The sequence below is a fragment of the Podarcis liolepis genome (genome assembly GCF_965112155.1).
Source record: "Podarcis liolepis genome assembly, chromosome: 9".
Classification (NCBI taxonomy): Eukaryota; Metazoa; Chordata; class Lepidosauria; order Squamata; family Lacertidae; genus Podarcis; species Podarcis liolepis.
In genome coordinates this window covers 5,050,407-5,064,414 of record NC_139564.1, presented here as the reverse complement: position 1 = coordinate 5,064,414, position 14,008 = coordinate 5,050,407, and the positions used below count along the sequence as shown (strand labels likewise).

The window sequence follows — 14,008 nt, the reverse complement described above, 5'->3', positions numbered from 1 at the left end:
TGTCCCTCTGCCTAAAAAATCCACAATCAGTAGTTTGAATGACTACAGACCAGTTGCACTGACTCCAATCATCATGAAGTGTTTTGAGAAACTGGTGCGCCGTCATATTATTTCCTGTCTTCCATCAACTTTTGACAACTACCAGTTTGCATACAGGGCAAATAGATCCACAGAAGACGCTATCACCACCACTCTCCATGCTGCTCTGTCCCATCTGGAGCAGCCGGGGAATTATGTGAGGCTGCTGTTTGTGGATTTTAGCTCTGCTTTTAACACTATCCTCCCCCATAGACTGGTGTCCAAGCTAGAGACGATTGGACTCCCCAACTCCACCTGTCTCTGGGTTTTGGATTTTTTGTCAGAACGTTCTCAGAGGGTTAGAGTAGGGTCACATGTGTCCACAGCCCTTAGCCTTAACACCGGCTCACCACAGGGTTGCGTGTTGAGTCCCCTGCTCTATGCTCTCTATACGTATGACTGTACAGCCATCTACTCCAGCAACAAAATCATCAAGTTTGCTGATGATACTACGGTGGTGGGGCTCATTTCAGGAGGGGATGAGTCCGCCTATCGGGACGAGGTGGAGCGGCTCTGTGTTTGGTGTGGAGAGAACAATCTGGCTCTTAATACGGCTAAGACCAAGGAATTGGTGGTGGATTACAGGGAAAAAAAGGCGGACATTCAGCCCTTGTATATCAACGGGGAACGGGTGGAGAGGGTGGCGGAATTCAGGTTTTTGGGAGTGACTATGGATCAGGGCATGACTTGGAGCGCAAATACCACTGCTCTGGTGAAGAAGGCCCAGCAGAGAATTTATTTCCTCAGACTTTTAAAAAAGAACAATCTGAGTGAGAGACTGCTGGTGTCCTTCTACCGAGGCTCCATAGAGAGCATACTTACATACTGTATTTGTGCTTGGTTCTCCAGTTGTACAGCTAGGGAGAGGAAGGTGCTCCAGAAGGTCATAACCACAGCCCAAAGGATTATTGGTCACCCTCTCCCACCTTTGGAAGAACTGTATGGTTCCCGTTGCCTTAGGAAAGCAAACAACATCCTGCAGGATCCATCTCACCCGGGATACAGTCTGTTTGCACTACTGCCTTCTGGCAGGAGGTATAGAAACATCAAGTCAAGGACAAATAGACTGAAAAACAGTTTCTATCCAAGAGCTGTGGCCTTTTTGAATGCTGTAACTCGATAGTGAGACCTGGGAGTTTTTGGGGGTGGGTGTGGGTGTGGTTGGAAGGTGGTTTGTTTGGTTGTTGTTGTTGTTTTGCTTTTGTTGTTTTTAAGGGATGGCATCCAATTTCGTTGCACTTGTGCAATGTTGCACTAGTGTAATGACAATAAAGAATCTATCTATCTATCTATCTATCTATCTATCTATCTATCTATCTAATCTAAACCGTGGTGTGGAATGCCTGCTCTGCTCCCATTTTTGTCTGTGAGACCCTTTCAGCCAAGCCATGCCCACCTGCCCTACAGGTAGGGCAGGTAAACATGTGGTGCTCTACTGAAAGTGGAGTTAGCAGGCTCTACCAATCAGCTGGTGGGCCTTTGACTGCTTGGTTTGATTTCAAAGGAAAACTGGTTACTTGGTTGGGTGATTGGCACCTAGGGGGCCTGTCCACCTGTTAAAGTTGGCCTGTAGGGGAGGCAAAGATCCAGTCCGCTGGCCGGATTCCAATTCCCCATCCTTCCTCTTCTACACTATTTATATATACTCGTCTCCTCTTTCTCTTTCCTCTTCTTTCTGTCTATTTCTCTCTCCATGCTGGATGCCACCATGGGCAATGTATTACTTGGAGTTGCCTGGCACTGCATGCCCATTAGTTCTAGTAATTGAGTTCCAGCAGAATATATGGTGCAAGTTTGTTCTCCACTGCTTTTGTAAGAAAAGAATTATTTTGAACTTTAGCAACTCTATAGGGAGTGGAGATTCCAGGGCACAGGCTGCTGTAAATATCAGCCTCCCTGTGGTAGACAGCGAAATGCTTTGCAGGGACTAATCCATCAGTGTGTTTGTTATCCGTTTAATACTAGGGATGCGTAAAGGCACTAATTTTGGTTTTTCTCTCTGTCACTGCCTTGTTAGGCATTTGTTAACTTAATGGTGACTTTGGTTCCTTCTCCCTTTCTTTTAACATCTATAGTTTCTGTTTGGCTCAGAAGTACTGCATTATAATGCCTCACCTAACGAAGAAGGCAATAATTGCTCCGTTTAGGACGTCATAAAAAGAATTTGCTTGAAGCTGAAACTTTATAAGCAACAAAACGTACCAGCCGCTAAGCAGAACAGTGTTTTCCTTTCCTTTCCTTTTGTAATTGCTTCTCTGATAGTTTGCTCGCACAAAGACCCAAGTTTTTGAGCCTTGTTCCCAGCTACTTTGCCGTTGAGAACACTCTGCTACTTTTAATAGATGTTGAAATACAGCTCTTTAGTACCTTTTCGATTTAATTACATGCCCCATTAAAATGAGCTGCTGATCTATCAAAGTGAAATATAGATGGAAACACTTTCCGGTTTATTTTCTTACCTTTTCGACCACAGGGTCTTGGAGCCCTGCTAAGTGCATGTTAGACATGTTTCAGGAGCCGCACAGAAGAAACCAGCGTGACATAGCAGAGGGCTAGAGATTTGCGGCATGAGCTTGAGAGAGAAAAATGAATTTCATACTCAGGAATGCCACCTGTGTCTGTGATTTTTGGGAAACCCTGGGGAGCTGCTGCCAGCCAGTGTAGGTAATACTGAGCTAGGCAGACCCAATGATCTGACTCTGTATGAGGCACCTTCCTATGCTCCCAGGAGTTGCCTTGTACCTGAGGATGGGGAACTTGTCACTCTCCAAGCGTTCGTTCTGCTCCAACTCCCAGAGCCTGTAATTCAGATGCTCTTTTTTGGTATTCCTCTTCCTTCTGCACCCTGCCGTCGCCCTCCTCCCCGGTTATGCAAAGGCACGGATGAACCTTGGCTTCTGCTGTGCCTGCTAAAAAGTATTGGCTGAATTGATTCTGGGAATGTGCGCACACAAACCTGTATTTAACCACGGAGAGATCGCTTAAAGTAAGCTGAGCAAAGATAAATAAATCAGATGCAAGAAAACACAGCTGCTGATTGCTTTCCCTTGACTTTAAAAATAAAAAAAGGGATGCTGCCTCTGTTCCATTCTGTGAGCGCTTCTTATGGCCCCTTGCGTTGGTTCTGTCCAGGTATACCATATCATGGAGTTTGTGGCTGCAGATTGGATTGTGGTTTGGTTGAAGATTAGAGGTCAGCTCCTAAGCTGGCAAAATCAGGTGAAACTGGCATGAAGTAAATTATTCTCTCTTTTCTCCCCCGCAGACTGTCCCCAAACCCATAGCGTTGGAGCCCTGTTTTGGCAACAAAGCTGCTGTTCTTTCGGTATTTGTGAGGTTGCCACGAGGCCTGGGAGGTATCCCTCCACCAGGACAATCAGGTAAGCAACCACCGTCCTTCCACAGCACGGTGCCCTTCTGTTTTTTTGAAGTATGCTGGAAGTTGTCGTCCAGTAACATTGTCGTCCAGTAACCCCTTCCTACAGCCATTTGATGTCTAAGACCACCCGACCCTTTTTCGCTTTCCTTTCCTTGGGGCTACTTTAAATGCAACTCATTCCTTTCAAAGCACCTCCACGTGGACGGCTGCTTGTGCCGATTTGCATGCCCGTGTACGCCTAGTATAACTGCATCTGCTAAAGGCATATAACTGACATGTTGTACGCCCCGGCGCATGGAAGCAAGTGCTGCTGTTGGTATAGAGGCACTCATTTCCTGCTTCCTGTCTTGTTGAGAGTGCTTGTTGTCGGCATCCGTCTGTCTCAAAAGACAATGGAGATCACTTCCGTAGAAGTCAAATTGCATCATTAGAAGTAACCTAAGAGACTTCTCTAGGGCACAACACTGGCAGTGTTTGTGGAGGTTTTGGGCTGCCCAGACCACAAGACTCTCCTCTCAGCCTTGGTCCAGAGGAAAGCAGTTCAATGCGTTTTGCACCAACTTGGCTGTAGGAGTTGTTGAAAGGAGGCGTACAAGGCACCATCCAACCATCTTAGCAGATCCACTCTGGATTTGTGTAGGCTTCACCCGTTAGCCTTTTCTTCTCACAAAGATACGCCAGTACGTTTCCGAGTACGTTTCCGAGCACAATTCAAAGTGTTGGTGCTGACCTTTACAGCCCTAAACGGCCTCGGTCCAGTATACCTGAAGGAGCGTCTCCACCTCCATCGTTCTACCTGGACACTGAGGTCCAGCACCGAGGGCCTTCTGGCGGTTCCCTCACTGCGAGAAGCCAAGTTACAGGGAACCAGGCAGAGGGCCTTCTCGGTGGTGGCGCCCTCCCTGTGGAACGCCCTCCCACCAGATGTCAAAGAGAACAACAACTACCAGACTTTTAGAAGACATCTGAAGGCAGCCCTGTTTAGGGAAGCTTTTAATGTTTGATGTATCACAGTATTTTAATATTCTTTTGGAAGCCACCCAGAGTGGCTGGGGAAACCCAGCCAGATGGGCAGGGTATAAATAAATTATTATTATTATTATTATTATTATTATTATTATTATTATTATTATTATTATTTTATCCTGCAAGGAAATGGGAGATTTAGGATAAGAGTTTTCCTTCTCTTAGATGGGCTATCTTCCCAGGTTGACAAGCCCCACCTGCCCCTCACTTCCCTCAACAGCATACGCAGAAACCGTTGGAAACACAATTAGTCTTGTCTTTTCACTGAAGCCTGTCTATGCATGCAGGGGAAGTCTTAACTGCCCACGGACTGCCTTGCCAGAGTGGTGCATGCTCTGGTTATCTCCCGCTTGGACTACTGCAATGCGCTATATGTGGGGCTACCTTTGAAGGTGACCCGGAAACTGCAATTAATCCAGAATGCAGCAGCTAGACTGGTGACTGGGAGTGGCCACCGGGACCACATAACACCGGTCCTGAGAGATCTGCATTGGCTCCCAGTACGTTTCCGAGCACAATTCATAGCGTTGGTGCTGACCTTTAAAGCCCTAAACGGCCTCGGTCCAGTATACCTGAAGGAGCGTCTCCACCCCCATCATTCAGCCCGGACACTGAGGTCCAGCGCCGAGGGCCTTCTGGCGATTCCCTCATTGCGAGAAGTGAAGTTACAGGGAACCAGGCAGAGGGCCTACTCGGTAGTGGCGCCCGCCCTGTGGAACGCCCTCCCATCAGATGTCAAGGAAATATGCAGCTATCCTATTTTTAAAAGACATTTGAAGGCAGCACTGTTTAGGAAAGTTTTTAATATTTAATGCTGTATTGTTTTTAACACTCGATTGGGAGCTGCTCAAAGTGGCTGGGAAACTCAGCCAGATGGGCGGGGTATAAATATATTATTATTATTATTATTATTATTATTATTATTATTATTATTATTATTATTATTATTAAACTTCACAAGGGCAGAGTCACCCTGCCTTAAGAGTTGTCTGTAAGCTTTGGGTTCTCTCTGGATGCTAGCGTTGCCATCTTCCACCCCATCTTCTGAATCCTGGCCAAGGGTTGGTCCACCTTCCACTGAGTGTGGAGACCAGTTGCGTCAGAGATGGGTGCAAGGAATCTGGCCAGGGAGCACCAAGAGGCAGAAACCTCCCTGGGTCTCTGGCCAGTCTAAGTTGGATGGGTGTGGTGATGCTGGCTGGGCTCCCCTGTTCTCGGTTCTGCCTGTAACTCCCTGCTCTCCCCCTTCTCCTTCCAGGTCTTGCAGTAGCTAGTGCATTGGTGGACATTTCACAACAAATGCCTATTGCCTACAAAGAGAAGTCGGGAGCGGTACGAAGTCGCAAACAGCAGCCTCCAGCCCAGCCCGGGACCTGTATTTGATGCATGGACATCTGAACTTCCTCTTTAGGGTTTTAAACACAAGGGATTACCTGGGAGGAGGAGGACAGAGGTGTGGGTTTTTTTGCAAGGTTTGTGTCGCAAAGGACACCTCGAAGCACCGGGCGCAATGTTTCTGGGGAGCATCCAGCCCTTCCTGCTGGCGTTGTCTTAGTTGGCCTTGTTTTGACATCCACTCCGTCTTAGATTTGCCAATCCCGTCGTGCCCACCTGGCTCCCACCTTTTTGCATCTCCCTCCCCTATCCAGCTAAAGGCCGTTGGTTGCGAATCCATTATCCGTCCGCCTCTACCACTGAAGGTTGGCAGTAGGGAAAAGCCACGGGAAGACAAAGAACACTCGGCTTTTTGTATGTGGAAAGCGCTTTGTGGTATTTGATTTTCTTCCCCACACCCCTTTTCTGGTTGTACAAGAAAAGCTGCAGCACTTACAGATAATTTTCTGCCCTCGGCAGTTAAACCCCCAGGATTTAAGGAGAAGCTAACTCAATTTCCTCCAGGAACCCAGTGTTGTAAAAAATTCTATTTATTTCTCTCTTATTTAGAGCTCTGTTCCAAATACAATACCTTCATTGGGGCTGGGGTTATGTTTGCCGCTTTATTTTCATCCACCTGACTGTATTAAATCGAGGGATGCTGTTGAGTACGGCTGGGTGCTACGCACTGCAGCACATTGCTAGGATAAAACAACAACGCCTCCCTTTTCTGGGAAGATTAATGTTTTTCACGTGGATCTATGTGGCAGATCTGTGTGCAAGTGTTCCCAAGGTTTTAAATAGAACCAAGGCAGCAAAGGGGAATTAGCATAGCTGGCCTCTTGCGTAACTACATTCCTCAGTTACCCTGGGCAATCCGTGGCCTTTTCCGTGCTGTGCCCAGTTAACAGGCACAGAGCATAAAGACGCTAACCTGTTTCAGGCTGATGGAGCCGTGGTGGTTGTCGGGGGGCCGGGGTGGGGGGCTGGAATGCTTCCTATTTATTGTCATTTCACATCGTGCATCTGCTTCCATTCAAGGCAGATGTTGCATTGGCGTTCCCTCTTTTGGGCGCCACTCCTTCCCCACACCCCTTTCTATTTTACCTCACTTGAGAACGAACGTGGGGAAAACCACTTTCTGCATTACAGTGGATGTGCTCTGAAGAGTGGTCCCTTCTGTTTGAACAGCTTACATTGCTCGCTCCTCCCTGATACCTATCAATAATCCTGCACACCGGGAAAGTGTACTCCCGCAAAGGCAAGGGTAGGGTCTGAATTAACTCTGAAGCATCCCTTAGCCAACCTGGTGCCCTCCAGATGTTTGGGACTACAACTCCCATCACGCTGTGCTGGCTGGGGCTGATGGGAGTTGTAGTAAGCATCTGGAGCACCTTTCTCAATCTTGGGTACCCAGATGCTTTTGGCCTACAACTCCCAGCATCCATGACCACTGGTCCTGTGAGCTAGGGATCATGGGAGTTGTAGGCCAAAAACATCCGGGGGCCCAAGGTTGAGAACCACTGAGCTGGAGGGTGCCAGGTTGACGTAAGGTGCCCCAAGGAGAGGCTGGGAGACCTGAGCGTGGCACTTGGTGGCACCCTTTGAGTGCCTTCTCAAGAAGTCGAGGTGCAGCTTCTCGGTTGGCTCTCGGTTGGCCCAGGGGCTGGACTGCCATTGCAGATTGAGAGCCACTTACATTGCTCTGGCCTTGATAAATCCTGGGCAGTTAACCAGGTTGCCCGTTGTACGTTCCAGACAGAAACCAGCAGAAACCTGGGGTTTTATTAGCTTGGCAGCCAGAGAAGCAGGAGCCTTGAGAAGCAAGAAGTGTTGGCTTTGGCACCCTCTCCAAATCGAGCGGGCATTGCAGAGTTGGCATGTGTTCGAAGTTGCTATAACTCAGGTTTTCACTTGCTCTTAACACCTATTGCGTTCCCTCTGAAAATCACTCGCATGTGTGTTCAGAAGGGACCAACCAGGCTTCCAAAACAGGGCAGGGATAGTCAGCGCACCATCCCATTTTGCCCAAACTGTGTCCCACTTACAATGGAACCGCTGGCGGCTGCTTGGCGGTGCATGCCATCCCAGCCCACGCAAGGGGGTCGTGGGAGCCAGTCCATTAGCCATAGCAAGAGTCGCGATGCAATTGCACTTTTGCCGCCGATGGAGAGCGTTCCCGTTGCCTATATGCATGCAGAAAGCAGCAGCAAAGTCTCCCGTCACTGTAGCATTGCTTCCACTCCAGCAGCTGGGAGCTGCTCCTGATGCCACGCTTACTGGAGAAACCCCTGTGCCACCCTCTCATCTGGGCACAACACACTGCTGGATCAAGGCTGCTGTAGCCTAGGAGGAGGCAGCTATGTTTGGCCCTTAAGTGCGGCTGCCGCCCCCAATAGCATCTTTCTGGCAAGTTCTTCCCCTGCACAGATCTGGGGCTTGTGCTCCCAGCATCCAGGTGGGGAACAGTAGCTTGAAACATAAATGCGATATTTTTTTAGCAGTGTCGCATGTTGCAGCTCCTATAGTTACACCTGGAGTAACTGCATCCCTTTCCCCAATCTACCCCCTTTTCCTCTCTTGAATGCAGTAATATATTACAGCTGTATTTTGAGCGGACTCATGGGGATGGGGAGGGAGTGGAGATGAGAGAGGCGAGGATCTAGACTCCTTGGAGGTGCATGCATGTGCATTGCGCGACTGGAATTAGCCGCTCATTTGCATCTCGCAGTGAACGAACGGTGAGCGACCAAAGCTTTCTTGTTCTGGACTGCCTGGCCAGAAATGTTGTCATTGTGCATATTAATGAACCTGTACTTCTTGAACCCTACAGAACTGGAACAAACGTACAATTAAAATAGCATCTCTCTCCCTGCCCCTCCCCAATTTGCTTTGTTGAAGCTGCACTTGAATTGACTTGTCCTTGGGGAGAAGTGGAAGGCAGCAAATTACCTCTCGAAGTCCATTTTTGCAGCATGAAGGAGCCTTGGGGAGGCTGTGTGGGTTTTGTGTGCGGTAGAAAAGAGCCTGAATCTGCCATGGCGAAGGCGTTGACAAGAGTCCGGGATGAACCAAGATCCCTTGCCCACTTCCTGCTAAGCACCCGTCTCTTGGACCTTCCAGTTAGGATCCCAGATCTGAAGATCTGGGAGTGGAGGACTTGTTCCCATTCAACTTGCTCCAGTATTATACTACCAGTGTCGCTTCCGTTGAGACACTGAGGAGTTAGGGGAGTGGCGCTAACAAAGTTCTCTCCCATCACCATCGCTCAAGCAGAACTGGGAGTCCCAATCTCCAAAAAGAACTGCACCACGAAAATCGCGGAAAGCCTGCAGAGTTAATCCAACCACTGGACTGCAATGCTCCCAAAATACGAAAGTAAAATTATTTGCCAAAAAAAATAAAGTGTGTGCATGTTTCGGGAAGGAGATCTGTTTGAAGAACTTCGGGTCTTAGTTCCATAAACGGCATACAAGTTGATTTAAGGAATAACCTCTTGTGTCAGAGAAGGCCTTCGCCACCCCCATTTCCCATGGACTACCCACCTGCACCGACAGACCAACCTGAAATTGATGGAAGTTGTGCGGGAACACCTTGAAATGAGTAGGCCTTGTACAACTCCCCCAGCTGATTCTGGTGTTTTGTGCCAGCTAAATTCTGCTTTTCAATGGAGGGTTGTTTCCCCTGGGAAGCGGAGGAGTTAGGGATCTTTACAGAGATTCGCCTTTCAAGCCATTATTTCACAATCTGAATTTTGCGGCTTTTGAAGTTCTGGAGGCAGCTGGAATTGAGATCTCTGTAGGGGGGCACTCTTTAATACCTGGGATATATATATAATTGTTTCTGTTCTCAAACAGTTCCTCGGTCATTCATCTCCTCTGGTGAGCACCTGGGAGCCTGCTGCCATCCAAGAAGGTGTTCCGTTTGGACCTGTGATTTGTACACAAAGGCAGACGAGTATCTCTGGCGATGCGGCTTGCGTGTCCTTCGGAGCTGTCAGGCCACAAATGTTCTGTGTCACAGATGCCAAAGCCCCGGCTGTCTCTTGACTGCCTGGTGCCTGAGATTCTCTTCCCTCCCCTCCTGGATCTTATCCATGAATAATGTAACCTAACTGTGGCGAATTGCAAACGCTTGAAGAATGACAGGCTGTGAAAGCACCCCTTGACAGGTATCTGCTGCCTTCTAGTTACCATGCACACTGTATTAAGGAGGAAAGAAATTCCCCCACGGAGACCGCCGATGTGTGAGAATATATTCACTTGGTTTCCAGTGCGCTTTTAGAATTACTGTCGGAAATGGGCTTTATATATACACAGTATCTGTATATCTATAAAATGAAGGCTGAGACCTTGGCTATGAGTGTAGCGTTGGAGCAAAGAAGCTGAGCTGTGAACCAGGAATCCAACCTTTTCCAGGAACTCAGTAAGTGGTCTTAGACATATATATACCCCCCCAACCTGCAATTCTGTGCCACCTTACAGGGTTGTCGAGAATGTGTTTCATAAAGGAGGAGCAGCTCAGACCCTAACTGGCTGACCTCCAATCTCCATCTCAAACCCCCTCCCCAAATTTCTGGACTCTTTCCCTTTGTCATAGGTCCGGCTTGCCTGACCCGCTGCCAGCCAGATGTAGCCCCAAACATCTGGCGGGACCCGGGGTGGCGATGGCTGCCCTAGCTAAACATTAAGAGGGCACCGACACAGAACTGATTTCCTCACTCGTAATAGCTGCAAACCAAAGCCCGCTGCAAACCATCCTAGTAGCAGCGACTCCTTGTTACTCTTAGGGTGATATCATATTCACGCACACAGCAAAAATAGCCTGCAGGCTGTGCCCCTGCTATTGGGGAACCCTTGTATTATGCACAGATCTCTGGGTGAGGATTGGAGCCCCAGGTCCACAGCCAGCACGTTGCAGCGCCGCGTCTCGCTAGAAGCATGTGGACCTTGTCTGGTATTGTTTGACAGCTACTCCTAGGCGACCTGGCAAAAAGCACCCAGTTGTGCTGGTTTGTCAAACCAGTGACTCATTTGTCTCCCTCCCAAGTGTCCAGAGACTCAAGCCTGTGTGTGACCCAGCTCAGCTTTCCTAATGGGAAACCCAAAATTTGGGGAGGAAGAGCTTTTGTAGTTCAGGGCTGGGAAGGATGGAGACCCAAACAAGTCTGTCCAGTGTAGCCGCGTGGGGAATAACTGTCTGCCCCACAAGGCAGGCTTCCCCAGCGTGGAACAGGAACAGAAGTGACTTGTTGCGGTGCAGCAGTTGAGTGAAAAACTTGGCTGTGCATGAGGCCCTGAAAGACGCTATGGGTATTGAAATATCCCCTGGGACAGCTGTCGCCAATATAGTGCTCCCCAGAGGTGAGATTGCAACTCCCATCATCTCAAGCTAGCATGGCCAATGGGCAGGAATTGTGGGGGTTGTGCTCCCAGCAGCCTTTGGAGAGCACCACATTGGCCTTGCCTGCTGTTCCTGGAGAAGACAAGTCCCCCCAGGCCTCATCCAGGCAAGGGCTTGTGAACAGAGCCCTTTGAGATCGGACTTGAGGAGCCACCCAGTCCAGGAGCCCGGTTTCCCCCCAAAGGAGCTGACCAAATGCATCTGGGAAGCTGGCAAAAGTGGGGCACGATGGCAACGTCAACATATCCAGAGAGAGAAAGAGACTGCCTTTCCGCAGGCCAGTTTCACCTACAGTCATCTAAGCCCAATGGGCACCACCAACATGGTTTATTTAATTGCCAAAACCACCGCTTGCGAGTTTCTCTTTCACTTCCCCCCGCTTTTAACACCTATTGAAGAAGTTGGGATTCAGGTCAGTTGTCTTGGTGGCTTCCTCTTCCTTTTCAGCTGCTACTTGAAATAACTTTTGCTGGGTTGTGTCTTATAGATGCAGGTTGGTTCCTTCTTTGTGCAGCTGCTCCATAGGTAAGCGTCTTCGGCCAAGAGGCCGACGGCGCTTTTGTCTTTCTGTTCTTCTCATAAACCGCAGCACCAGTCTCTCTACCTTATCCTAGCAGCTTCAAATTTTAAAATTCAGGATGTGGTTAGCTGTGCTGCTTCACGTTGCCCCCCCCCCCCAAAAACCAACCTCTCGACTCTCCCGCCTCTCTGCAAAACTCTTCCAACAAACTTTCTTTGTTTTCCCAGGAAAAAAAGCTGCTCTTTTTTTTTGCGTCTTCCAGATTCAGAATGCTTTTGACACTTTTGAGCCTGGTCTCTTCGCATCAGGAATCTGCTCCAGCACTTAAAACGGGATGGGGGAAATTAAGTGAAATTTGTCATGGTGTGTCAAATAATGTCGGCCCTTGAAACAGCAAAAGAAAAAAGCCCTTACATTTCTATTACTCTGAAATTTGTGCACAAAGAGGTCTTTTCTGTAGAGTTCTTGAACTAATTTTCTCTTAGGAATTTCTTTCTGTTTCTCCTCCCCCTACAGTTCTTTCTGTTTCTGGTGTGGGGGAAAAACACTATTCTTCTGTATTTGGACCTGAGCTTAGTTTTGTTCATATGTATAATTTAGCCTTTATTGCATTCATATGTAAATAACGAGTAAGTATTGTAAAGTATTTCATTGCTGGGGTGGGGATGGTATAAAAATACGCATTTTAGGGCTGCTGGTTTTTTGGTATTTTTTTGTATTGTAAAAAACAAAACAAAATAACAGCTAATTTAAAAGCAGGAACAAGGTGATGAATACGTGCATTTTAAAACACCAATGTGAAGTATATGTATGTAAATAAAAGTAAATAATGAACAAAAACTTTTTTCCCTTCTGGAATAAAAAGAAGACGATCTGGTTAAGAATGGCTGCCTCATTTTTGGTTACTGTGTATTTCTCGCATTCACACCCCACGTTTCCCTCCTAGGAGTGTGGGGCAAAATTGCTGGGTCTTCTCCCCATTTCATCGTTGCAGCAGCCCTGCGGGTTAGTCTAGGCTGTGTGTGTGTCACTCATGGCGTGTTTCATGGAAGCAGACATTTGAATCCAGGTCTGCCTGACCTAAACATGCCTCACAAGCTGCTGGCTGTGGAACTATGGAACTCTCTGCCACAGGAGGCAGTGATGGCCACAAACTTGGATGGCTTAAAGAGAGGATTAGAGGAGGAGAGGACTACTGATGGCTACTAGCCAGGATGTCTACTCTGCCTCCACAGATGGAGGAAAGCATGCTTCTGAATACCTGTTGCTGGAAATCACAGGAGACGAGAGGTCTCGTGTGCTCAAATCCTGTTTGTGGGTTTCCCCACAGACGTCTGAAAATAGGATGCGGGACTAGATGGGACATTGGTGTGATCCAGCAGGGCCCTTATGCTAGTGCTTTTCTTTCACTCTGTATTTCCATCTGCCAAGATCCGAGCAATAATAATAATAATAATAAGTTGGGCAGCTTCCAGCTGAATATTAAAAACAATACAGCACCAGACATTAAAAACTTCCCAAAACAGGGCCACCTTCAGTTGTCTTTTAAAAGTAAAATAGTTGTTTATTGCCTTGACATCATCTGGGAAGGCGTTCCACAGGGCGGGCGCCACTACCGAGAAGGCCCTGTGCCTGGTTCCCTGTAACATCACTTATTATAAGAAAGTTAATGTTTTCACCTTGCAGTTTAAGGAGTCAGTGGGTTTTAAAACTTGCATCAAGACTTTGTAGCACGAGAGAAGGGACGAAGAGTAACACAGAAGCTCTTCCCCTTTTCTTTCTTTTTTTTGCCCTCCATTAACTCAGTGGGTGACCCCGGCTGTTCCTTCAGCCCAGCCAAGTAATCCAGCCTTCGAAGAGCTCACCTTTCTTGTGCTCAGAATCTGCAAACAGGCTTGGCTTTGGAGCCAGCTGGGTTACTCCAGAACCGGTTAGAGTACCTCCCTCCATAATCCTCCGAAAATATTCCTTAGTTTATTGGAGATGGGGCTTTCGGGGGAGATCAAATCCTCTGTTATTTCTCATCTTGGAGAGGAAATTGTGATTAGAGTTGCCCAAATAGCTTTAAATATTCTATATGTGTGTCAAGTGTAACAAAGAGAAAAGGAAAGCCAGCTCACATTAGCAATAAGAATAATCCACCCGAATTTAAGCATGGGAGGAATTCAGTTATTATTGGTCCATCAGCACAAGCATTTCTTCTTGCCAGATCAAAAAATTATTCCCTC

The 14,008-nt window shown here is 47.8% G+C and overlaps 1 protein-coding gene across 4 annotated transcripts in view; it reads left to right on the top strand.

Annotated features, from left to right (window-relative positions):
- Window positions 1-12,664, top strand: part of ATRN (attractin) — a 174,254-nt gene extending 161,590 nt beyond the window's left edge. For all 4 annotated transcript variants that reach the window (XM_083520445.1, XM_083520443.1, XM_083520441.1 and 1 more), the window contains 2 exons: window positions 3,344-3,458; window positions 5,742-12,664. In XM_083520445.1, coding sequence (XP_083376571.1) covers window positions 3,344-3,458; window positions 5,742-5,866 — 240 coding nt within the window. In that variant the 3' untranslated portion in view covers window positions 5,867-12,664. The remainder of the gene's footprint in view (window positions 1-3,343; window positions 3,459-5,741) is intronic.
- Window positions 12,665-14,008: the final 1,344 nt, after the last annotated feature.